The sequence below is a fragment of the Balaenoptera ricei genome, chromosome 16 (assembly GCF_028023285.1).
Source record: "Balaenoptera ricei isolate mBalRic1 chromosome 16, mBalRic1.hap2, whole genome shotgun sequence".
In the NCBI taxonomy this organism is placed as follows: Eukaryota; Metazoa; Chordata; class Mammalia; order Artiodactyla; family Balaenopteridae; genus Balaenoptera; species Balaenoptera ricei.
In genome coordinates this window covers 48,398,623-48,424,074 of record NC_082654.1, presented here as the reverse complement: position 1 = coordinate 48,424,074, position 25,452 = coordinate 48,398,623, and the positions used below count along the sequence as shown (strand labels likewise).

General features: G+C 44.4%; 1 protein-coding gene across 1 annotated transcript in view; it reads right to left on the bottom strand.

The window, feature by feature from the left end:
• Nucleotides 1-3,298: 3,298 nt before the first annotated feature.
• The window catches only part of VSTM4 (V-set and transmembrane domain containing 4), an 89,828-nt gene continuing 67,674 nt past the window's right edge, over nucleotides 3,299-25,452 (bottom strand). Inside the window, exon 8 of the mRNA XM_059899351.1 lies at nucleotides 3,299-4,671. Within this exon, the coding sequence (XP_059755334.1) occupies nucleotides 4,546-4,671 (126 nt within the window). The 3' untranslated portion in view covers nucleotides 3,299-4,545. The remainder of the gene's footprint in view (nucleotides 4,672-25,452) is intronic.

Here is a 25,452-nt window from a genome sequence, read left to right as displayed (position 1 = left end):
CTCTCCAGACCAGACCTGTGGGCAGGGGAGTGCCCACCGCTCAGGCCTGGTACCTTCCCTCCTGGCTGACCCGCCTCTCTCTGGAGGAGTTTGCTCACTGCCAGGGCTTCAGCTGTGACCTATATTCTGAGGACACCCCCATCCCCCCTGGGGTTCCAGATCCGCATTTCCCAACAGTTTACATCCTTGCTACTCAAAGTGTGCTCTGGGGACCAGAAGCATGGGCATCCCCTGGGAGCTTGTTAGAAACACAGGCTCACAGGCCTCACCCAGACTTCCTGAACCGCGAGCCACAGTTTAACAAAGATCCAGGTGATTCACACACACGTTAAAGCTTAGGGAGAACTAGTCTATCCTATCCATCTGGACACTTCCCGGAGCCCAAATTTAGCAGGTCCAGGCTGAAGGCAGATCCTTCCTCCAAAAGATGAAGTCCTTCTTTGTTTTCCAACCCAGCGAATAGCTTCTGTCTGGTGTATGGGGCGGGGGTGGGGTGTGTTATGCTGGGTTGGGGAAAGGTCAACATCCCCAGCACGTGGCTGCCTCATCTTGTAACAGGCTCCCTCTTGCCCAGGGATACTGGAAAGACAGCATGTTCTATGTGGAAGCCAGCCTAAACTTCAGGGCCAGACAGCACAAAAAGGCTCCCTCCAACGTCCACATGACAGGGTTCGCCCTCTCAAGTCTCTACCCTGTGCCCTTCCCCTGTTGCCACCAGCATGGCTCAGTACTGCCAGGGTCCCTGTTCCAAAACTGAGAGTCCCTCTCTTAGGAGAGCATCAGGACTGAACCCTGATGGTCCCTCTCCGTGGAGAAGGGCATCTTCGGAGCCCTGTGAGGGCCCCACTGAGTGAGAAACAGACAGCGGCAGGAGCTCGTGGCTGCCAGTTCAGTTGCTGGACGTGATGGAAGTGGGCTCCTTGGGTGGTACCCTCAGTAAAATTCTTTGCTTCCTGGGCTGGGAAACAGCTTTGATGCATGCTGTATTAGTCAGAATTCTCTCCACTGCAACTTGACTAGCTTCAGCAAAACCAGGATTTAGATAGTAGGAGAAGTGGGTAGTTTATTGAATCGAAAGAAGATCTAAAGGAAAAAGAAGAGTCTGGTGGATCTTAGGGGCTGGGGGCTGGGATTCTGTGCTCGCAGGACCCCGTCCTCCCTGCTGCTTTCTCAGCATCTCCTTCATCCGCCAAGCCTTCTCTACTTGGCAGAAGACGTCGCTGTAGGTGGTTCTGATAGGCGGCATCCCAGCTTAGCTGCCCAAGGGAAAGATGCTTTCTTTTTCCTAAGAATTCTGATCAGACTAGACTGGGCCTCATGCACGCTTTGGCCCATTTTTTTGTGGCCTGGGGCATGAGTCCCATTCTTGGCCCAGCCTAGGTTGTAGCCATGCATATCAGGGGCTGAGTGATGAACGAGGCCATGAGCAGTCCCTAAAAGCATCAACTGGTTTAGCGTTCTTATCCCAAGTGAGTCTTTGGGCACATCAGTGTGTGGGATGATGACTATGAACTAAAAAATATGAAGAGCCCCATGTCACTTTCACACCAACAAATATGAGGGGGAGGGTTAGGCTTGGCTTTTTCTTCTATGCCCTGTGAGTTAACAGAGACATGATGATTTAACAAAGAGGTGATCTTAAAGAAATCCCAGCCCTGTCCTCCTACCACAGCTGCTTTAGTTCAAGGCCTGGGGCTTTGACTTGGCAAGACAGGTGCATTCGGGGAATACCCCTTTCCCCCTCCTTTCCTCCTGTGAAGATTCTGCCATGCATGGCCTAGGCCGAAATGCACCGCCAAATCTGAGCGTATGTGCACTCTGCCTGCAAGTACCACTGCATTCCATTCTGAGCAATGGGTTCTTTGTTCTAACTTTATTTAAATGCACAGGCCATTTTCCATGTTGAAAACAGCTTGTCTGTAGTTGTTACCACAGATGCTTTATAGCAAAACAAATTGAAGAACTTTTCCTAATTTCTATTTGAATGATGTGTATTCCTTTACTTATCTTTAGAAATGTCAATACAGACTTAGTGGTGTATTTGATAGAAAACAAATAAGTAGACCGATTTTTAAGTTTATTATGACAATAGTATCAAGGTTTATCATCCTAAACAAGTGTCAGGTGCAAATCATCCATTGCTCCCAGTTCTGAGCAGAGCTTGGACAGTTTGCTTCTAAAGAGAATAGTGGGACAAGCTCTGCTTAGATGTTGTCAAGAGCTTCCATGATTCCCTTGGAAAGCATTTTCAGTAGACGGTGAGGGTCTTGCCGCCTCCTTTTATACCCTATGTCAGCAGGTCCCCCACTCACGCACCTCAGTGTGGATTTATGCAGCTATGACCAGAGTTTTGGAGAGTCTGAATTGAATCATTGAATAGCAATGACTTGCTGGACTTAGCCTACAGCTACCAGCTCTTCAAAGCTTGTGCTCTTCTTGGTGGAATGCATTCACTTCCATATGTGATGGCACGGAGCTCCCACTGAATTTAAGGGGGTGGGTTCGGGGGTGATAGAAGTTCAGTTCTGCAGAGGCCTGGAGATCTCCTACTCCATGGCCCTCTCCCCACCATCGCCTCTTCACACACCCCGACTCTCCACTCCCACCTGGCACTCCCAGGGCCCCACCAGTCCAAATAGCTCCTTGTGCAAATCAGGGAATCATCCTCCATCCCCAAAACACCATATAACCATGTTCTGCTGGAAGACTGCCATGATAAAAATATGACAGGATGCCTAGGATAATTATGATATGAATGGTGTACTAACCTTATATCCTCCTGTCCTAAAGAGATGCTCTGGGAAGTTCCTCCTCAAAAACTGCGCAGTTTATTCACTACCTTGGATATCTGGCAGAGAGGGAGGGAATGAGACGCAGGTACAGGCTAGAGAGAATGACTTCCTCTTTGTAAAGTCAGGTTATTTTTGCTTCTGGAAAATCATTACCTGCTCCCGACTGGTCCCTTTCCAGTAAGCTATCATGGGTCTTTGGGAAAGTTACTGTAGAGCTAAGTTTACGGACGAATATTTACTTTTTAAAGTTATTGCAATAAGAGCCTTAAATAGTAAAGACATTTTCATTTTGAAAATATGGAATGGATTTAGCATGTATGTTAACATAGTGCACTTGTGTAGCTATTTATAGTGTCCAGAATCTTCCAATAGTCATTATCCCATTATAAGAATTCTAAGAGAGGTTAACTCACCTTTGTATAAACATAGAGTCTGAGACAATTAGGGGATAAGAAACTCAACCAAGTTCACATGGCTGTACAGAGGGGCACAACTCACACTCAAGGTTGTGTTTAAAATATATAATTTACCATATATACACGGTCCATTACAAAGCCAAACAACTTCTGTAGTGTGCATTAAAAATCCACCCAGACCGCACTCACACATCAAGAAGTGTCCTTAACGACACAGCTGACAGGATGACTCTGTACCAGAATGGATCTGCCTTCAGTGAGATCCTGGATGTCATATAGGCCCCCAGAGCCACTTCCCCATGGATCTATTTGCCATATGCATCACTGCCTCCCAGCCAAGCCAATTAGAATTCACATGCAAAGTTGAGTCGGGCAAGGCACTTTATAACAGAAGGGTGTTCAGGACACATTTTTCCAGCCCTGCGTATACTTCCTACTCTCCTACCATTGGGGAACCAGGCAAAAGACTATGCTTTCACACGAGAGGACATTCAATTAGAGTTGATAACCTCGGCACACTTCCAAGAGGTCCCCTTCTTCCATTCTGTCAATCGATGGCAAACCCCCCGGCTCCTTTGGAAAAGAGTGAGTGAGAACTTCTTGGAGAATATGAGTCTCTATACCAGGATAAGTCTCCCTGCCAAAGGGGTGGAAGCCCTTCAGAATGAAAGATGTTCTACTTGTCCAGTGGCCGTGGGTGATGGTGGGTAGAGAAACGGGCACTGGGGTATCCAGATAGTTCACTGTCAGCTTAGATGTCAGACTGCCTCACAATCTGTCTCTCTGCCCTTGAATCACCAGGGTCAGTGCATCTATTTAAAACAAGAGATGCTATCTTGAGTGACCGCTTGCAATAAACACTTTGCACTGCTCTGGGTGCCCTGGCAATGTTATCTGATCCTTTGAAAACCAATTAGTACATATCTACCATCTCACACTTGGGCCTATAATGGCATTTCCTCTAGCTATATATTATGAGCTTGATATCACAGATAAAGGAAGGGTAGCAGATTAAAATTCAGATTAAAAAATATAAAACCCAAAGAAACATGAAGGGGTTTGGCTCAGCAGAAAATCTCCTTGGATGGTCTCAGAATCAAGAGTCCTCACTGCTCAGGGCTCAGACCCAGAAAATCTTGTTCTGGGAGATTTGTCCAAGGGCTGCAGCCCCTGCTCTTTTGCAGAGAGGAGCCTTGTGCCTCTCTGAAGGCACCTGGGATGCCGTTGGAATGGGGCTCCCACCACACAGAAGGCACAAGTGAAAATACAAAAATAAGGACTTTGTATCCAAGGTTTCATAAATAACTGGGGTGGCGGATATTAAATACGATGCAGAGTTACAGTTTGTTCTCCTCAAAGAGGATCTGGGCATAGACGGTGCTGGTGGGAATGCCTTTGGCAGCCTGGTGGGGCTTGATCAGCTCCAGCTCAGCATAGGTCAAGTTCTCTTCGGCAATCTTTGGCTATAAGACAAAAAACAACACAATTTGAGCTGACTACCGGGAGTTCAACATCACACATACATTCATCAGACATGTATTTTCATAGCACTTTGGGGATTCAAAGGGAAACAAATGGACAAAAAATTAAAAAGGATATGTAAAACCTAAATAACACAAGATAGATCTTGTTACCTTATATAGAACACTATGTCTTGCAAAAAACACTATGATTTATTTTTAAGTTGTCACAGAATACTAACAAAAAAAATGATTAAACATGAGGCCACAAAGTAAACTTTAATTCTGAAAAGTAAAATAATGTAACTACAGTCTTTCATCAAAAGGATAAAATAGAGGGAGAGGGGCTTCCCTGGTGGCGCAGTGGTTGACAATCCGCCTGCCAATGCAGGGGACACAGGTTCGAGCCCTGGTCTGGGAAGATCCCACATGCCGCAGAGCAACTAGGCCCGTGAGCCACAATTACTGAGTCTGCGTGTCTGGAGCCTGTGCTCCGCAACAAGAGAGGCCGCGATAGTGAGAGGCCCGTGCACCGCGATGAAGAGTGGCCCCCACTTGCCACAACTAGAGAAAGCCCTCACACAAAAACGAAGACCCAACACAGCCATAAATAAATAAATAAATAGATAGATAGATAGATAGATAGATAAATAAATAAATAAAATAGAGGGAGAGACAGAAACAAAAAGTCCCAAAAATTGACAACAAAACTAGAATGCTACCATCTAGAAATTTTAAGTGACTTAACCTGTATAAAACTGAAATTTCAGCATATCTTGAAAATAATGATGAAGACATTACATGCCAGAACCTAAAGAATGTAGTACTCAGAGAAAAATCATAACCTTAAATATCTATATTAAACAACATGAATTAAATGGATCAAGCATCCAACTGAAGTTAGTAAAAAAAAGAACAAAATAAAGAAAAGCAGAAGGAAGAATGAAAAAAATTAACACTAGACTGTATAAGTCAGAAGATAGAAAACAGTAGAATAATTAAAAATATCCAAAAGCTTGTGCTTGAAAAACACCAATGAAACAAACAAAAAAATTAATCAAGATAAAAAGGGAAAAAGCAAAAATGAATCAAATAGGAAATGAGAAAGGAGGTATAATAAAATGAAAGAAATTTTAAAACTTCAACTTTGTTCAACGTATTGCAAAAACCTTGAAATACAGGATAAAATGAGTACTAGTCCAGAAAAATATAAATTATGAACATTAACTCCAGAAAATGTCAAACTACTAACTACCATCAAAAATAAAGAATGAAAAGAAAGGAACAGAGGAAGGAAGGCCAGAAGGAAGGCAAGAAAATATTGTCAAAAGCACCAGGCACAGGGCTTCCCTGGTGGCGCAGTGGTTGAGAATCTGCCTGCTAATGCGGGGGACACGGGTTCGAGCCCTGGTCTGGGAAGATCCCACATGCCGCGGAGCAACTAGGCCCGTGAGCCACAATTGCTGAGCCTGCGCGTCTGGAGCCTGTGCTCCGCAACAAGAGAGGCCGCGATAGTGAGAGGCCCGCGCACCGCGATGAAGAGTGGCCCCCGCTTGCCACAACTAGAGAAAGCCCTCGCGCAGAAACGAAGACCCAGCACAGCCAAAAATAAATAAATAAACAAATGTGGGGTAAAAAAGCACCAGGCACAGGCAGTTTGATAAGAGAATTTCTAAGAGAGATTCCTTTAAGGAACAGACAATTCCAATAATAACTAAACTGATCCAGAGCATTACAGAAAAGGAAGAACTTCACATATTTTAGAACATGTATTAGTATTAGTATAAATGTATTAGTATAAATTATTAGTATATTAGTATAGTGTATTATGTATTAGTATAAATTAGCATAAATCAGATTTACTCAGTATTAGTAATGTATTAGTATAAATTAGCATAAATCAGATTTACTCAGAGACTATGAAAAGGCACACTAAAGATAGATAATCACGTTCAAGTTGACTTTTTTTCCAGGAATGCAAAGATGGTTCAATATTAGAAAAATCTATTAATATAATTCACAGTAGTAACAGAAAGAAAAACCATATGGTTATCTCTATAGATGCTGGAAAGGCATTTAATAAAAATTTTAAAATTTTTGTTAAAAATAATTCTTGATAACGTAGTCATAGATTTTTTTTCTTACCATGATTAAGAAACATTATTAAAATAAAGAATAATTGGTGATCCAACTCCAGTCATATTAAAAATAAAGCTGCTATAATTAAAACACTGTGGTATCAACAAATGAATAGACCTCAATGGGACTGATGAAAACATCCAGAAATTAACCCAAATATTATTTTTCAATAAATGGTGTTGGGATACTCGGGTAGCCATTTGAAAAACAAATCATATCCTTTATGTCATTCTTTACATTAGATAAATTCCAGATGAATTAAAATTTTAATATGGAAAATGAACTCATAAAAGTGTTAGAAGAATGTGTGGGGAAATTTTCAAAAATTAATCTCAGCATATGGAAGGTGTTTCAAAGTCTAACACAAAATCCAGGAGCAACAGAAAAAAGATATGTAAATTTTCATGCTATATATTGCAGAATATTCTCTAAATAAAGTCAAAGGACAATTGAAAACATGAGCAAAATATTCGCAACTCATATGAAAGGGCCTTACAATTTAACAAAGATAATGGCCAACAGTCCATTAGAAAATTAAGCAAAGAACAAGAGACAGGACCAGAGAGTGCACAGGAAGAGAAACACAAAGGCTCTTACACATATTAAGTGTGACTCAACCTCTCTCAAAATAAGACAAAAGCGATTTAAAATCACTTAGACATCAGTTTTTGTCTTTCAAGTTGACAAGCAAACTAAAAGTTTTCCAAAAGAAACAGAAAGAAACAGGTCCTCTTGTATATTGTTGGTGGAAGTATTTACTGGTACAAGCAAAAAGCTGGAAACACTTCAGTGGACATCAATAGGAGCCTGATGCATTCATAATGGAGTATCTGGTACAGTCTTTAAAAAGAATGATGGAGCTGTATATGTGTACTGTATGTTTTCCTATCATTTGTGTAGTGTATGGGAGTATATATACATGTATATATGTTATATACTCAGAAAACCCTTGGAACTCGCCTAGAAGTCAAGAACCTGGTCTCCAAGTTTCCCTCTGGGGAAGTAAATGGGGTGGCTGGAGACAGACTCAACCTTTATTGTAGACATTTGTTGGTACCTTTCAAATTTTCTAGATGGTACATTATTTAAACAGCACATTAATTCATTTTAATTCACAATTAGAAAAATAAAAGCTGGTCACTAATTTATAGTCGTAAAAGACACATCACTTTCATTTAAGCAGCCCTGCTTTTGTTTTTTGGCTGCTTTGGCTGTGTTGTCATTGTTTTATTTTTATTTTTTTGGCTATACCTTGGTTAACTCACCAGAAGTCAGGACAAATAAATCGTACACATTCAGTTTAAGTTTCTTAAAAAGTATGCCAAAAGCAAAAAGCCTCTTTTCTTTTGAGATGAAGCATCACACTAGAGGACAGGGAGCAAGAGACAAAGAGAGAATGTAAAGAACTCCTTACGGCCAGTACTGACTAGTCAGGGGCGACCGCTGAGCGACCTTCAAAATTGTCTGGTCCTTTTAAAATTTCAGCGTTAAGGACAATTATAGGGATCAGAGCCTCCTGCTTGTCTTTTGATACCAAAAATCTTTACGTTGTTTCTTAGTCATCCATATCTTACCAGCCAACAAAAATACCATTTACATCTTGCCTTTCGGTTTAATTACATTTCACATTAAAATGATTCCATTTAGAAATGTCATGTGTCCTCAAACAAGCACACAAAACCCAACTCATGTAAATTTTAGAACCAAGATTTATGAAATCATATTGTCCAGGTGTTTTATTACATTACTTTGAAATTGCATTGTTTTCTACAGTAGATTATCTGTTTATTCTTAAGTTATTCCATTACGTTTGGATATGAAAAATAACACTAGCTTTCTCAATACAGGTCACCAGGCTGGCTTGGCTGATGTGTTGTTTTCATACATTTTTATGATGTTCCTATAGTAAACATAATTTAATAAAGCCAAAGCACACTAAATAAATAATTGCATCTAGAAAAGCAATAAAAACAAATAAAATTAGTACTTTCATAAGTGGAAAGGTACTTCAATTACTGCTACAAGCAACAACCCACCATAAAATGTGTAGAATCATTTCCCTTATGCATATTTCTGGAATATAATAATTTGATTGAAGATATGAGGCAGCACACAGGAGGCTCTGAATTGTGAAGTGTATACAGTTTCCAACAGGAGATGCATAATATTAGCCCTTGGCACCTTTAAAGAACGTATTGTTTTTCTGGCATGCATCCTTGGCTATCCCTATCAACCATGTGCTTAATTACATTTCCCAGCTTGTTTAACTAGAAATAAATTCCTAACAGCCACTGAAATGGGCAAAATGTAGACTCCTCACCAGTTTTCACCCAGCTACCTTTCTTTGCACTGATGCTTTAGTGGAAGGTTTAGGTGCATTAAGAAGTAGCTTAGAGAAGAGTAATGGCGTATCAGTGAGACCAGGTAAGACTGTAGAACTGGTAGTAAAACTGGGAGCCAGGAGCAGAATGTAAAGGTTAAAGTGGGCAAGTGCAACGAGGCAGAGGCAGGGTGAGGGACCTGCTGCAGGGCCCCACCTGTATGTCAGGTGATGTCCGCCATCTTGCCAACACAAACCTGTTTGGATTTAAGATAAGGAATCACTCCTAATGTGTATGGCAATTCAAGAACTGGAGTACAGTGAATGGGTCTCCGAAGGTGAATCAAGACATACTTCTGTTAGTTCCCTGACAGCTTCTGGCCCTCAAATGACCCTCTCTTCAAGCCCCCATCCTGTTCCTGGTGGTGCAGGAAGTACATGGGGCATCAGCACTCAAGAAGACAAAATTTAATACTCTTGAACTGGCTGTTCACAAACACGCCTGCAGCAGCTCTCGATTGCACTGGAAAACACAAAGGAAACTGTGGAAGGTACGGCTTCCAGGCCTCAGACATGAGCTTTACACTTAGGTCTGCTGTTGCTGTGTTCCCGGAAACAGGAGGGGGCTGGGGACCAACAGCTGGAAGTTCTGGTAGGGTCCTTTAGAAGAGGCTCCAGAACTTTCTAAACATGTGAGAAGCAATAGTGCCATATCCTCTTCCCAGGACTGTTTGGTTTTACTTTCTTTTCCCTTTCACCCAGCCTGGAGAGACTCCTGGTCCATTTCCCTTTCTATTCCTCCAGCAGAGGCCTGGTATTTGTGTCAACTGCTTGGAGTCTCGTAGGTTCTAAACCCCTTTGTTTTATGTGCCTTTAATCTCACTTTTCATACATTTCCTCCTAGTCGTGAAGAATCCATTCCCTAGTCTGGAATGGGATTCTATGAGCAAGAGGGGATGGAGGTTCAGATGTAGACACGTGTCACTGCACCCAAGGAAGGTGAGAATAAAAGGAAATTCTCCCGGTTCAGTGAAAGTGTTCACGGCAAGGAGGTGAGGAGAGGCCGTCACCCAGTGGCTGCCTGCAGAGCGTGGGTGCAGGAGGAATTGGGTCAAATGCCAGCTGTGGGACCTTGGGCCAGTTCCATCACTGGCACTCAAGGACCTACCCTGCTGATGTAAATGAGGATTTAAATGAGATGATGTATGGAATGATTCTGGCACCACTGGGCCTACCCCATAGAAGATGCTAAACGCGTGCCTGCTGAATGAATAAATGTTCTGGTGTCATCATTTTTCTCTAGAGTGTCAGCTCAAATATCCATTTGTGTACCTTCTGAGATCTTCATGCGTTACCAACAACTATGTGAACTAAGTAGTCCTGGATATCTTCTGACACATAAGGAAGAGATTCTAGGAAATTAGTTGTTATGGGCTGAATTGTGTCCCTGCAAAATTCATATGTTGAAGCAATACCCCAGAATGTGACTATAGCTGGAATCAGGGTTTTTAAAGAGGTAATTCAGATAAAATGAGGTCATTAGAGCAGGCCCTAATCCGAGATGACTTGGGTCCTTATAAGAAGAGGACATTAGGACTCATATACATAGAGAAAGAAGACCATGTAAAGATACAGGGAGAAGATGGCCATTTATCAGCCAAGGCAAGAGGCCTCAGAAGAAACTAGCTCTGCAGACAACTTGATCTCATACTTCTAGCCTCCAGAACTGTGAGAAATATTTGTTTAAGCCACCCAATCTATGGTACTTTGCCTGACAGCTGAGCAGACTGATAGATTAGTCAGGATGGTGACAGAAGAGAAGGGAAGAGGGAATGGGCTGCCTTAGTGGGAGAGGATTGGGGTGGGTGCATATAAGAAGTCACTGCATTTTATGTCAACATGGGAGGAGAGCCGTCCTCTCCCCCTATTCGGTGAGGAACAACACTGGAATAAAGAGGCTCTAGGACTCTCTCATATGGCACAACCCCCACCCCCCAAGACACACACACACACCCCTCCCACCCCCCGCAGCCCTGCCCCCCACGGCATAGCTGGACCCTGGGCTGCAACAGACCTAGCTGCATTGCTGGGCCATATACCTATTAGCTTTTAGGAAACATGGGATGGGGATGCTGGCATTTATATCCTGCTAAGAAGGGCGCTTGGCTCCAGCCATGAGAAGGAGGCTACTGCAGGCAGCAACCGAGGCCCAGGCACGGCTGCCTCCATGTGAATAATGGGCTGCGGGACAGTCTTGCCCTCTGAACTGAATCCAGGGCACAGACAGAGCCCACGCTTATCCTCATCTTTACAACCGAGCAAACAGAGCTCTGAGTGTGGAGCAGTCAGCTTTATCGAATCAGGTTGCTTTTGCCCGAATCCTGGTGCACCCACCTGCCCCTCCCCAGCTCTCCCTGAAGCCACTGCTTTTGTTGCCACTTCTCATGCAGCTGATATAAGGAGAAGCAAACCTCAGGAAAAGACTTGGAGGAGGTTTAGCAAGTGTTGAGTGGAAGACAGATCGAAATCCCACAGAAAAGGGCTCCTTGATCCAGGGAAGTGATAATACATCTGTGCGCTCAGACCTTCGTGGGCAAGGTGTCTTGTCTCTTCCCAGTGAAAAATAAATGGAATTAATTTTGAGACTTGTGGCAAAAAGAATGGAAACCAGGGCCCACATGCTCAAGATATTGGAGCCTCTTGGTCTCAGGAAACCAAGGGCCCGAGGTTTAGGTAACTGAGGGTTGAAATTCACTCCATGCTCAGCTTTCCCAAGAGGGTGCAGGGCTGTTCCAACAGTGCTGAGGAGCCCTTCTGCAATCTGTCTATTCAGAAGGGGCACTCTTCTATAATCTACATAAAAGTGCCATATGCACTAGCAGTGGCCCTATCCTATGCCCAGATATCTTGTTGTAAAAGACAAATAAATGACAATCTGTTTCAAAATAAAATGAAATACATAAAATAAACCATGATCTTGGAAATTCCTACTCCCAGGGCTAAGTGGAAGTGGCCAGATGGTGTGGGGCAGTGACCTGTGATCTCCAGTAGCTCTCAGCAATCACGGCGGCCTGGAGTCTGCTGTCTCTGGTACGGAAAAAGAGGACCCAGCCCACTGTGGGTGTAGGATTGGGTGGGGCTCAGGATATAGGTGTCAACATGAGCCAGAAGCAGGGCTAGATTTATTCTTTCACAGTACCTTCCTCTCGGATCTTTCTGATCTGTTGTTTGGAATATCAAAGAAGTTCTTTAGCAATACGTGTTGTAGGTTGCAAGGCCCCAAGGGAAGGCACTGATGTACTTTGGACACCCTGCCACTGCTAAGAGTGCCAAGGCTTATGCTCTAGATGCAAACTATCCCACGTGACTTGCTTTCAGTCTTCCTCCCAGGTTCCCCTCCTGTAACGTCCTAAGCAGGTGAGGGGAGCTCAGGTTTCAATTTATGCTGGATCCCTCGGCATGGCATTCCCTCTCCCCTCATACACAAGGTGGACCCCTCCTCCTTCAAAACCCAACCAAGCCCTCGGTGAGGACTCCCGGACACTATCTTTGGCCACATCTTCCTCCATACAACTGCCCAACCTTGTGAGGTCTTCTGAGATTGCACTGGGATCCACCATGACATATTCTCTCTCCCTCTCTCTCTCTCTAATAATAGTAATCATCAAACTGCTCACTGGCCAAAGAATGAAGAGATTTTATAATAAATTCTTATTTATTTATTTACATAAATAAATATTTAAACCTTTCTAAGCATGCTCCTGAGCTATGTTCTCCAACACAGGCAACACCCCCTAACCCCCCAGCCCACAGGTTCACGCACGCACCGTGCACCCCCAGCCCTAGGATTACAGATCTACTCACACCTCTCACTATGCCTTCCAGGGACACCAAGGAGATTTTTATTTCACTTTTTAATTTAATTTTCTTAGAAGACGTGCAGTAAAAGTGACTTTTTAGGGGGATCGTTGTATGCATCTGAACACAAGTACAGGTTTCTGGGCTCAGGACACAGGACAGTCCCATCACATGCCCTCACGCTTTCCTCTGAGGTCGTGTCCTCCCTCCAACCTGACCATGGGGCAACCTGATCTGTGTTCTGTCACTATGGTTTTCTCTCTTAGAGAATGTCATATGAAAGGCATCCTACAGTATGTAACCTTGTGGGATCAGCTTTTTTCTCTCAGCATAATTCCCTCACATTTCATCCAAGCTGCTGCACGTATCAACAGTTTGCTCCTTTCGATGGTAAGGAGTATTCCATGGTGTGTCACATGCCACACTTTGCTTATACGTTCACCTGCTGAAGAACATTTGCGTCATTTTAAGTTTTTGGTGGTTATGAATCGAGTTGCTATAAATATTCATTGCAGGTTTGTGTGTGATGTGTCATTACTCCAGGGTAAACACCCAGGAATGGGGTTGCTGGGTCACATGGAAAGTACGTTTAACTTCAAAAGAAACTGCCAAACTATTTGTCCAAAGCGTCTACACCATTCTACCCTCCCTCCAGCAATATCTGAGAGTTTTAATTGCTCTGCATACACGATGGCACTTGGTGTTGCCCGTATTTTTTACTTTAGCCATTCGAGTAGGTGCTAGTGATCCAGTAATTACTATTTCACTGTCCCTGAGGGACTCACCAATTCTAGACTTGCACTCAAGTTCTCACTGACAGCCACTGAGCCAGATTAAATTCCCACACAGCACGACATCCCCTTAGAAGAATTGGGAAAGGATTATCACACAGACCAGTTTTCTAATGCAGTGATGGAATCTTCTGGTCTCCAGGTGTAACAAAGTGAGTATGCAAGTTTCAAAGTCTGAAACACCATGTCTCCCATCCCCTATCCTTCTGTCCTGCCAGTGAGGAGACGCTGCTACAGCAGACGACAGCCTCCAGGCTGGACCTCCCACTTCTCATTTAAGCCCCACTTACCCCCAGTTTTAGGGTGATGATTATGGGACATATATCTATGGGGAAGGATTTACTGGATAAAACTAGCACCAGAAAAGTCGACCCCCAAAAGGCAGAAGTTGTGCAACTCTTGGGAACACACCTCACTTCGAGCTCCTAACTGGAAGTTTCTTGAGTGTTTCATTTTGTTGGTGTGTTTCTGGGGTTCAAGCCAAGAATGAACTTTCCTACTAGAAGAGAGAGAGATTTAACACTCTATGCAGACTCCTGCAAAACAACACTTTTTCACAGAGATCACAGTTGGACATGCAAGTTGAATTAAATTGCAGGAATAAAAGAAAAATGCAATTGCAGCCACTGCAAGTTCTCCAATGTCAGAAGTTCAATTGGGTAATACCATTACCGCAGCAACAGATCAATAACTAGGACATGGGATGTTTATGCTAACGTCACCTTAGAGTTTAAAAATGTGATTGCAGTTCTACTGAGTTGCACGATCAGGAATCTATTTACCCAAGAGAGAATTACATATTATCCATATTATCAAGGGCAGACTTCCTCTTCCCCCTTCGAGATAAGTGCTCATTTTTTATTCAACAGAGGAGTACCTGATAAAACAAACTCTCGCCTCCCAATATCCGTACACATGCAACTATGGCCACTGGGGTGAGGGATGCTGTGCATTCAGTGAAGCTCTATTTGATGGAGGGCCCTCAATGGATACCTGTAGGTCCCAACGCAGGAAAGAAAACTCTGTTGTGGTCCTTATATGTCCTGTAAGAATCAACATGCCTTGGAAATGAACTTGACTTAATTTTGAGTTCCAAAGGTCTGCTGACTGTTTATGTTTATATGTTTATTTATATTTAAACATATTATGGAAAGAAAAAGTAGAGTTCCCTGGTATGCACATTAAATTAAAATAAAGAATCAAACTGAACAAACGAGACACCTTTCCAAGACAGAGATGTTAAACTGTGGTATGAAGGACACAATCCAGAAGTGACTTTGGGAGGCGACAGAGGATGGGGGTTGAAGAAGTGGTCCGAGACAGAACTCAGGAAATGTCAACTAATCTTCACCAACTCATTCAATCCTCACATACCAGCCCTGAGGGATGCGAGGTGGAGCCAACGGTCATGCCCACTTCACAGAGGGGCAAATAGGCTTTAAAAGGCAGGTACATCACTCACGGTCCTGCAGCCATTGTCGGATGGAGTCTGGACTCAGAGCCAGGCAGGCCTGCCCAGAATCCACCCTCTGCTCATGGGCAGTGCCCCACACTTACAAGTACAGGGCCAGCCGCCGTGACTAAGGCTCTGGTGTGGACGCCTGGTACCCAGGTGAGCCAGCCAGGCAGACAGCAGACCTTGAAATCTCAAGGGGGAAAAGAGTGACCTTCCAAAGACACTGGGGAAGCTTCACTGGCACAAATCTCAGGAGAGGGTGTTTTCAGAACAGGTCTGCACTGCTCAGTGGGCAGGTGAGCTCCAGCTAAAGGGCAAGTGGGGCCAGGAGAGCTGCTCCACGCTCATCAGAGGCCTGGCTTGGTATGGAGGGACAGAGTATGTGAGGGCGTGGCTCCAAGAGCAGACACGTGGTGCTGACACTGACGAGAGGATGATGAAGGAGGAGGGAATCCCTTCAGGTGACCACTTGTCTCTCTCCACAGTCTCACCCACAAAGGACTCTTAACCTCCAAGGACGGAGCAAGTGTGCCTCTCACCAGCATGGGATGGAAGTGACAAGGGTGCAGGCTCTGCTTTGGCCAGGCTGCATGTGAGGTGGCAACAGGCTCTTGATTAGAGGTGCCCATTGAACAGGTAGAACTATGAAGCCAAGCGTCAATGGGGTAGGACTGGAAAATCCAGGGGAATTTTCCGAGGTACCCGCTGGAGCCACATGCCAGGTCTGCTCTCACCGTCTCTTTGGGGCTGAGGTCAGTGGTCCAATGGGACCTCTGGCTCTAGTGGTATAACTGATACCAGAATCCTCCCTCAGAGCTGGGAGCTGGAATCCAGCTGCATTCTCACATCCAGCAGGCGGCTGTGACTGCTGACTTAGGTGCATCTTGACAATCTGAGTCAGGACCCAGAGACCAGGACCCTTTGTTTCTGTGCACGGAGATAGAGGCGCTCTCTGAGGCCCACTTCCTTTGTTGTTTCAGCCATCTATAAGCCTTGCAATTATATCTGCCTACCTCACACCCAGCTTCCCTTCCACATGGTTACTCGGTGACTAATGGCCAATAACCCAGTGTTCTCTAGGACTTTGGAGGGCTTAGAAAGGCTCTCTAACTCAGCAGAGAAGCCTTGGATGGAGATGAAGATTTTAAAGTCTTATCCAGGTGTGTTGGCACCTTGGGTTGGATGAAGTCATTCGGAAATCATGAGCTGGGCAAATTCACATCATGCTCCTGAATCTGGAGAATTCAAAGGCTGTTTAGCAAAGTGCATTACCAGAATGAATTTGACATGACGGAAAGTCACATGCCCCTGGCTAATTGCTCTGAGGACAGACAGAAGTGACCAGCTTTAGAAAGTGCTGAAGCTTTGCACTGAAAGGCCTGAGGCATTACAAGTCATCAGACAGATGGATATCTCTAGATTTCACCAACATATGTTTTGGAAGCTAAAATGTGATTATAGATAACGCTCTTGGGGAGGGTCCTGATACATGAAACTTTTCACAGTGGCACAGTGAGAGCTCCATGATCTAATACAGTCACGTATTTTCTCTTCCCTGTGGACCATAGATGTATGTTTTCCCAGCTGCCTTCCAAAATTACTTTTCCTGGCAGTATTATTCAAGAGAATGCTTATGCTTTGAAAAAGAGAGTGTTTGGTTACCTACTACATAGGAGTCCACTCTGAGAGTCTTCAATCTTGAACAATCTTTAACACTTTTCTAGATTCATCAGATTGGGCAAGGGTCTGTCTAGGGGTACTTAAGAGCATGGACTCTCGGAGACTGAAAAACTGCTATTTACTGGCTGTGTGACCTTAGGTAAGTTACTTAACCAATCTGTGCCTCTGTTTCCTCATCAGAGGCATGGGATTCATAAAGTGGGATTAATAATAGTACCTATCCCACAGGGTTATTTTGAGGATTAAATGCATTAATATATGTAATGTACTTAGAAAATTACCTGGTAGTTCAACAGTAAATGCTACACAAGGGCTCAACTATGACTACAATTTTTATCGTAGAAACGAACAAGTGTTGTTTTAACAATTTCCCTTTGAAATATTTAGAGGCAGAGAACTGAAGATACTCAGAGGTCATTTGGAAAACATTATGTACCAGATGCTGCTGGATGCCATTGGACCTCAGAAACCAAGGCAAAGAAATGGCAAGTTTGGGCTCAATAGCTAGCAAGCGACAGAGCCAGCGCAAGAGCTGGCCTGTAACCACACCACTCAGGTCCATGGGAGTGGTGACTTTGTCAAACTTATCCATTGCTGCACCCAGTGGTATGCAGGGAAATTGCCGAGCAACTGGCCCTCCAAGAAGAAAACTCTCATTTGTAGCATTTGCTGATTTACATGTGTAAATCCTCCCGCAATGGCTGATTTCAAGATGCCGAAGAGATTTATTTTCTCTAGTGGATAGGAGTGGACTGGAGCACGCCACTGTTTATAACTTAGCTCCTAGGAAGATATTTGACCCAGGTGCTACCTGGTGCATAGGAGATACTCAATGCTCATTTTTAAATGAATGAGTGAATAAGACAAAATGAAAGAAAACCAGTCTGACACTCATTAAAAACTGTTCTGTGGATATCCTTGGTCCCAGGAATGTAGGGAGAGGATGCTCTCAGAAATCATGGGCAGAACCATGGGACTCATTTCTCTTTCAGCCTATCTAGGGTTTCCATGAGTACAGTCTACTGAGAAGTAGGATGCCTGGGTTCTACTACTTGGAATCATGTAAAATCTGCATATGGCTTTCAACTTCATGGTTTTAAAGATAGATGATAGGTAGATATAGATAGATGATAGATGATAGATAGATAGATAGATAGATAGATAGATAGATAGATAGAGAGATATCCTACACTGAGGAGGGTATGAGGAAATGTTCACACTCATCCTTTGTTGGTGGGAGAATAAATTAAGAAAACACTTTTGGAAGGTAATTGGGCAGAATCTATCAAAATTGAAAACGCAGATATACTTTCCCATCATAATCCCATTTCTAAAAATCTCTCCTACAGAAACACCATTAAGCAAATTTGTATCTGAAAGGATAGTCACTAGAGCATTGATCCAAAGAGTTAGAAATTAGAGTTGGGACTGATTAAAGAAACAATGATGCCATAACACTTTGCAGTCATGAGAAGAATGGGGTAGATCTATATGTACTGATATAGAAATATGAGCCTGATATATTGTTAATGAGAAGACAATTCAATGTGTGAACATTTTGTTTAGGATTGTTTTTAGGGAACACACAGAAATGGATTTGTCATAATCCGTGGACAAGACCTACAATGACTGTGGGTCGACTGTATATACACTTTGGGAATACACACATATATATGGATTTAAGTTTATATGTACATAGAAAAATACTTAGAAGAATATAAGCCAATCTCCTAACAGAAGCCACCTGTTAGGAGGCCCAAGGAAGAATTTTACTTTCTGTTTTAACAAATAGAGATCCTGAAGTGCCAGCCTTACTCCTGCACCCCATGCAGAATTACCATTACAGCTTTCATCATGAAAACCCATCCAGTAAAGTCAGGACAGAAAACACCCTCGACCCAGTGGCCTAGGACTTTACTGAGTGCTTTTGATGAGAGGCAGCAGACCCCAGAGTCCAGCGAGGAAGAACAGGGACTGGGGGCCAAGTGCCTGGTCAGATCCAGCTCTGCCACTTCCTGGAGGGGGAGTTTGTGCTGGTACTACTTCCCTATGCCTCCCCTGCCTCATCTATGAGATGGACACATTACAATGCATAGGTCAGAGTCATCCCAATGTTGATATTGGTAAACACTGGGATAGTGCCTGCATGGGCAAGTGCCATCAAAGTGAAGGTGTGTATTATCACCATCATCACCATCATCATCACCATCACCATCATCACCGTCATCACCATCATCATCACCATCATCATCGCCATCACCATCACCATCATCACCACCAGCATTATGTTCTAGACACAATGTACAGGGCAAGCATTAGGAGCAAATACAAAATAGTAGGAGGTATGCTAGTTTATTTGCTGGATTCGTATGTAATATGGGCAATGGGCACATATGACTGAATTCATAGTTTGTATTCATCATCTTTCTATGCACACTCTAATGTAAATTCACAAGACTGTGTCTTATTGCATCACATGTACTTGTTGGAATTTATAAATTCAGCTTTAGGAACTTATAATAATAAATGAGAATTGAATCTGGCTAGGGAAACAAAATCCCCTACATGTACCATTAGTTTGTCATGAACTCAGAGTTCCACATAGAAATTTTCTTCCTGATATTTTGGATGCCTACCTTGATGTTACAGATAGGTTGATGATGTTTTTCTTTCTTTTCTTTTTTTCTAAAATGGCACTTCATTTCTAGTATTCTCTATTTGAGACTGAAAAAGTCTTTTAATAACAACTCTGAAGTGCTCTGCATTCAAAACTGAAGTTTTAAATGAAATAGGCTTTTTTAAAAAAAAAATCAAATGTGAGCAGAAATGATATTGTTCCATGAGATTACAAAAATGAAATAGAGTGAAAAAGTTAAAAAAAAATATTTCCCAGCAGTGCAATGATCCCAGCAATGAAGTGCCCAATAAAGGCAGCAAATCAGCTGAGCCGAGATGGAAAACAAGCTACCACTCTGAAGGGACATTCCCTGCAGACACACAGAGATGGCCCTGCCCCAGAGTGCGCCCAGGACCCCCGGGAGCAGGGTGGGCCTGTGCGACCAGGCAGGGTCACTCAGGGGACTGGACCCGCTGGGCTTCCGGGCCTGCCTCCAGCCTGGACCATCCTCGGGCCCGGCTCACTTCTCTGCTGCCTGTTCACCTTTGTCAGGGGGCTCCAAGGCTCCTGTTCCCATAGCACCTCGTACACTGCCTGTCAACACTGAGTGGGAGACTGCAGAATGATCCAAAGGAATCTGTGATGCAGCAAATTGGAGAAACACAGCTCCAAGGTGGTCAATTCCGAAATCACCTCCCTCCTGAAAGCACAAAGCCACACTACCCTTCTAGAACAGGGCGAGGCAGACTCCCTCTGCATCAATTCTAGAGGATTCCTGTCACCTCCCAAAAGGGGGCTCCCAATGAGTGCTTAAGGTGCTACCAGTCTTAAAAGACTCCTGAAAGTAACGGCTTCACTTGGCCCATTGTTAATAACATCAGAGCCTCAACCAACCTCCACTGGCCTGTGATGAAGCTGAGAAGCATCCAGCCCCGTAGCTGTTTTTAGACAGCGCGAAGCACAGAGGGGCCTCGGCACGGACCTCGTGGCCTGCGGGGAAGTGACAGGCCCGCGTCAGGGCTAAGAGTCTCTAATACGAGATGTTCCCACTGCCACTTCGGGGAGGCCTGATCTCGCCTCCTTGGTGATCACATCCCACTTACGAAAGGCCCAGCCACCTGCCCTCCCCCGACTGAAGGAAGCCTGTGAAACGAAATGACTTCTGTTTTCCCCACTCTCATCCCTTCCGAAGCCCCGGCATCTATTCTTCCCTCCAGTCGACATACATAACTCCCCGTGACAATAATGGGATGTGCATGTGTACCGAGGGGGGCATAGGATTTTTATCTCTGTAAAAATGGTACTAGCGTGGTACAAGCAAAGTTTTTGTTTTTTTCCCAAGGCTTTTACTTGGGGAGATAGATTGTTCATGTGCTTGTGGGTTTTTCCTTCTTTTTAATTTTAAATCGAGATTATGAACATATTTTATGCAGGTTAATATATTTTTTTCATGCAAAATTTAACTGAAACCAGTGCTAGCACATTTAACGACAACAAGAGAAATTCTTCAGCTTATTATAAACATCCTTCAAGAAACCTGAAATGCGTGTCCTCCGGAAATAATTTTGCTGGGATTTGGGTTATTATTAAAATCCTCTCAGAATTCTATCACTGGTGTCTAATGTGCCTCAAAGCCCTTTTTCTGCTACTGATCAGAGAAAAACTCTTTTTGGTCTTGCAAGTACACTGTCGATAGTGAAAACTGAGCTGGAAGAGGGGGCTTCTTTCCTGACACCAGGCAAACACTCAATAGGGCTGGCACCTCAGTCCTGGGCTGACCACTGGGTGCAAGGCCCACTCCTAAGACAGGTTGCTTTCAACTATGATGGAATGAACCTCGTCCCTCTGTTTTAAGTGCTCTGATCTCTCAGATTCCATGAGAGGAGGCAGGTTTACTGCAGACTTTAAACTCAAAGGAATCCCAGACACGCAGGTCTTGGTCACACATTCCCTACGTGTCAGAATTCTCTACCTGCGACTGTGAGGGGTCCTAGGAGATCACAGGACAGGGCTACACACAGCTGAGACGGGGATGAGCTATCCAGGAAAGGTTTACAGGAATGAAAGAGAGTCACAATGCCCTTTAGAAGCAGATTCTCATGTTTAATTCTCTCTTTGTGGATAAATAAGAAAACCCACCATTCTCCCAAGTGGGCTGAACTGTCTCACTAAAATGTAAATACAACTATCTCCGGAGGTGGCCGGCGATGACTCTGTCCTGCCAGCCATGACCCAACCAGAGCTGGCTACTGTTTGTTAAGTTACTCAGAGCTGCACTTCTTAAACTTTAATGTTCATCAGATTCATCTGGAACCTTGTTGAATTGCAGATTCTAAATCAGTAGGTCTAGGGTGGGGCCTGAGCTTCCGTTTTTCCAACAAGCTCCCAGGCAATGCCCAGGCTGCTGGTCCGTGGACCTCACGTTGAGCAGTGAGGACTTAGAGCTCCAATCTCAGATCTCTGCCCTCAATTGTTCATTCATTCCACACATAGTCTGCAGATCCCAGGTCCCCCACTGGGGACAGAGTGATGGGCAGGTTGTCGATGACTTTAAAACTAATGCTAATCAAAATTTAAAACTTCTGGGCATCAAAGGACATATCAACAAAGTGCAAAGGCAACCTACAGAATGGATGAAAATACTCACAAATTGTATATCCAAAAGGGGTTAATATCCAGAATATATACAGAACTTCTATAAACACAACAACAAAAAACAAGCAATCTGATTTTAAAATGGGGGAAAGACTTGAATAGACATTTCTCCAAAGAAGATATACAAATGGCCAACAGGCACATGAAAAGATGCTCAACATCACTAATCATTATGGAAATGCAAATCAAAACCACAATGAGATACCATCTCATACCCATTAGGCTGGCTACTATATTAAAAAAAAAACAAAACAGAAAATAACGAGTGTCGGTAAGGATGTAGAGAAACTGGAACCCTTGTGCACTGTTGGTGGGAATGTAAAATCATGCAGCCACTATGGAAAAGAGTATAGCGGTTCCTCAAAAAATTAAACAGAGAACTACCATGTGATCCAGGGATTCCACTTCTAGGTACATATCCAAAATATTTGAATGCAGGGACTCAAAGAGATATTTGTACATCCATATTCACAGCAGTATTATTCATAATAGCTAACATGTGGAAGCAACCCAAGTGTCCATCCACAGATGAATCGATAAACAAAATGTAGTATATATACATAAGCTGAAATATTATTCAGCCTTTAAAAAGGAAGAAAATTCTGACCCATGTTGCAACATAAATGATCCTTGACAACATCATGTTAAGTAAAATAAGCCAGTCACACAAGGATAAACACCATATGATTCTACTTATATGAGGTACCCAGAGTGGTCAAATTTATAGACAAAGTAGAAGGGTAGTTTTCAAGGGCTGGAGGGGGACAGAGCAGAGAGTTGTTACTTAATGAGTACAGACTTTTGCAGGATGAAGAGCTGTGGAGATTGCACAGCAATGTGAATATACTTAACACCACTGAACTGTACACTTATGAATGGTTAAGATGGTAAATTTTATGTTATGTGTATTTTAACACAATTAAAAAAAAACAGTTCCCACCATCTGCACTATCCAAGGTGTCTACAATGTACAGCCTTCACAGCAAGAGAGATGTAGAGGTCACTTTGTACAAAGGAACCATGTGGTTGCCGTGGAGGAGAAAGTCCATTCAGGTGGGTTAACATGACTTCAACATGGAGTGGGAAGTGCTGAGACACAGGTGAGGCCAAGTGCTGTAGGAGGCCCATGGAGAGGCCCTGGAGTCGGATGGATGGGGAGGTGGCGGGCGTGAGAACCAGCCGTGGCGGGGGTTAGCCTGGGGTCAAGCCCAGGCCCCTGCGAAGGAACAGACAGCCTTCGGTCACCAGTGGACATGGGGGGCAAGGGAGGAGAAGGCACACAGATTCTGGAAGCATGATATCCCAGGTGAAGCAGACTGCGGGAAGGTGATGAGGTCTGTGTGTGCCGCGGTAAGTTTGGGGTGCGCTTGGAGCTTCCGGTGGGGTGTATCATAAACAGTCAGAAGAACCAGGCTGGAATTGACTTGAAGAGCCAGGTTAGGGAGCCAGTGGGCTGCACAGGCGGCCGCTGCACCTGTGAGAGTGCTGACTCTCGCAGGCAATGTGTTCAAGGAGAAGAGGACCCCAGAGACAGGTAGTACTCTAGAGAGGTGGAGGGGGTGAAGCCAGCCTAACCATCTGGGGAGGGGCGACAGCCAGGAGGGAAAGCAGTCAGCTGGGGTGATGGCAGGTGACCCACGTTTACCTCCAGGGACAAGGGCATCGATGCATGGAGGGGTCAGAAATAACAGATGAACTGAAAAGGGTCGTGAGAGTTGGCAATGGGAGGTCCCTGACATGCAGAGCATAACTCTGATGCCTGGGAGAGTCCAGATTTGTGGAGGAGTGGGACTGAAGGGACAGGAGGCCTCAAAAAGAAGGTGGTGAGTGATCCACATCTTGGAGGTGAGTGGCAGCTCTGTGGGAGGATGGGCGGGGCAACAGGTCCGGACAGAGCCCGTGGGGCCCAGGGTAAGATGACCTGGACCACACAGGGTAACGGGGTGGAGCGTGAGACAGATGATGACAGCTGCCACTCACGGGAAGCCCTGCTTCATCCTGGAGGCACGGGGGTGCCCACGAGAGTATTTTAAGCAGGGAAATAACATGATTGGAGATCCGTTTTAGAAAAATCCCTAGGCAGCAATGTGGGAGAGGGATCAGAGTGGGAGACAGGATACAAGAGACCCACTGGGAAACTGGTGGTAATTAAGCCCCTGATGTTCCTACTTTTCCTGTGTCTTCAGTCTTTTGCTCACAAGTGACAGTTTTCTCCTTAGAGAACGGGGGCGGCCTGACTTTTCCGGCTACCGAGTGCTACATACGAGTGACTTGATTATGGAGAGAGAGGACTCAGAGGTGAGGCACTGAAGGACCCTCAATGAGGAGGCATGACCCTGAGGCAGGAGGAGCCCACGGGACTGCATCCTCCCCTGTGAGTTGATCTGGGGATGCTGCCCTCCTCCCTTCCAGCTCACGGTCCCTGTTGCTACCGAGGTCTCGCCTCCACATCACAGAAACTGTTTGCTTTCTCTTCTTCCACTTGGTCTCTGAATCAATAAGTGACCTAAGGCAAGAAAAAGAAATCACATGCACTTCCGGCTTTCTCTGCTTCTTCTGAAACAAGGAAGCAGTGACAGCTTTTCCTGGAAGTGTGTGAATTAGCTCCATGGGTTCAAGGAGCCCTAAACCATAGGGAAGAAATGGGGGTCTTCACTGTCAGTGTTCAAGGTTGTTAGACAAAGGGATCACATTGTCCAGCAGAAAGAGCCTTGGTGATAACGCACGGCCTCATGAGCTGATGAGCTAACTTTGAGAGCAGGTTGTTGGGTTAAAATAGGGGAGAGCAGTTTTGATAACTTGATTATAAAAAGTCTAAAGTGCCTTTCTCACCTCTTTTTTTCTTCTTGAGTCCTATCATTTTCTTTAAACCTTCCAACCACTGTTAGTCTCTGGTATACACAGTTCTTGCAAAATGCCACATTATCTTGGAAACATAAGAAAAGATGCCCACTTGTTAATGCTCTGAGGGTGAAAACACAAGGAGCCAGGCTTGTCATTTTCGCCTGGAGTCTGAGGGTCTGCCGGGAGTTGGCATGTGCGGTTGAGATGAGGGAGATGGAGCCTACAAAGCACCTAGCAGAGGGGCTGGCACACAGTAGGTGCTCAGTAAATGGGGGTTCTCGCTTTTTGCCAATGAATCAGTGGAGGTGGCAGGCAGGTTGCCTCCTTGGGGTGAGCATGTGTCAGTATCACTCTGGAAAGAGCGGCTGGGTGACCGGAGGGCTCTGTGGCCTGTGACCACTCCAGGAAGCACGGTTTTATGGAT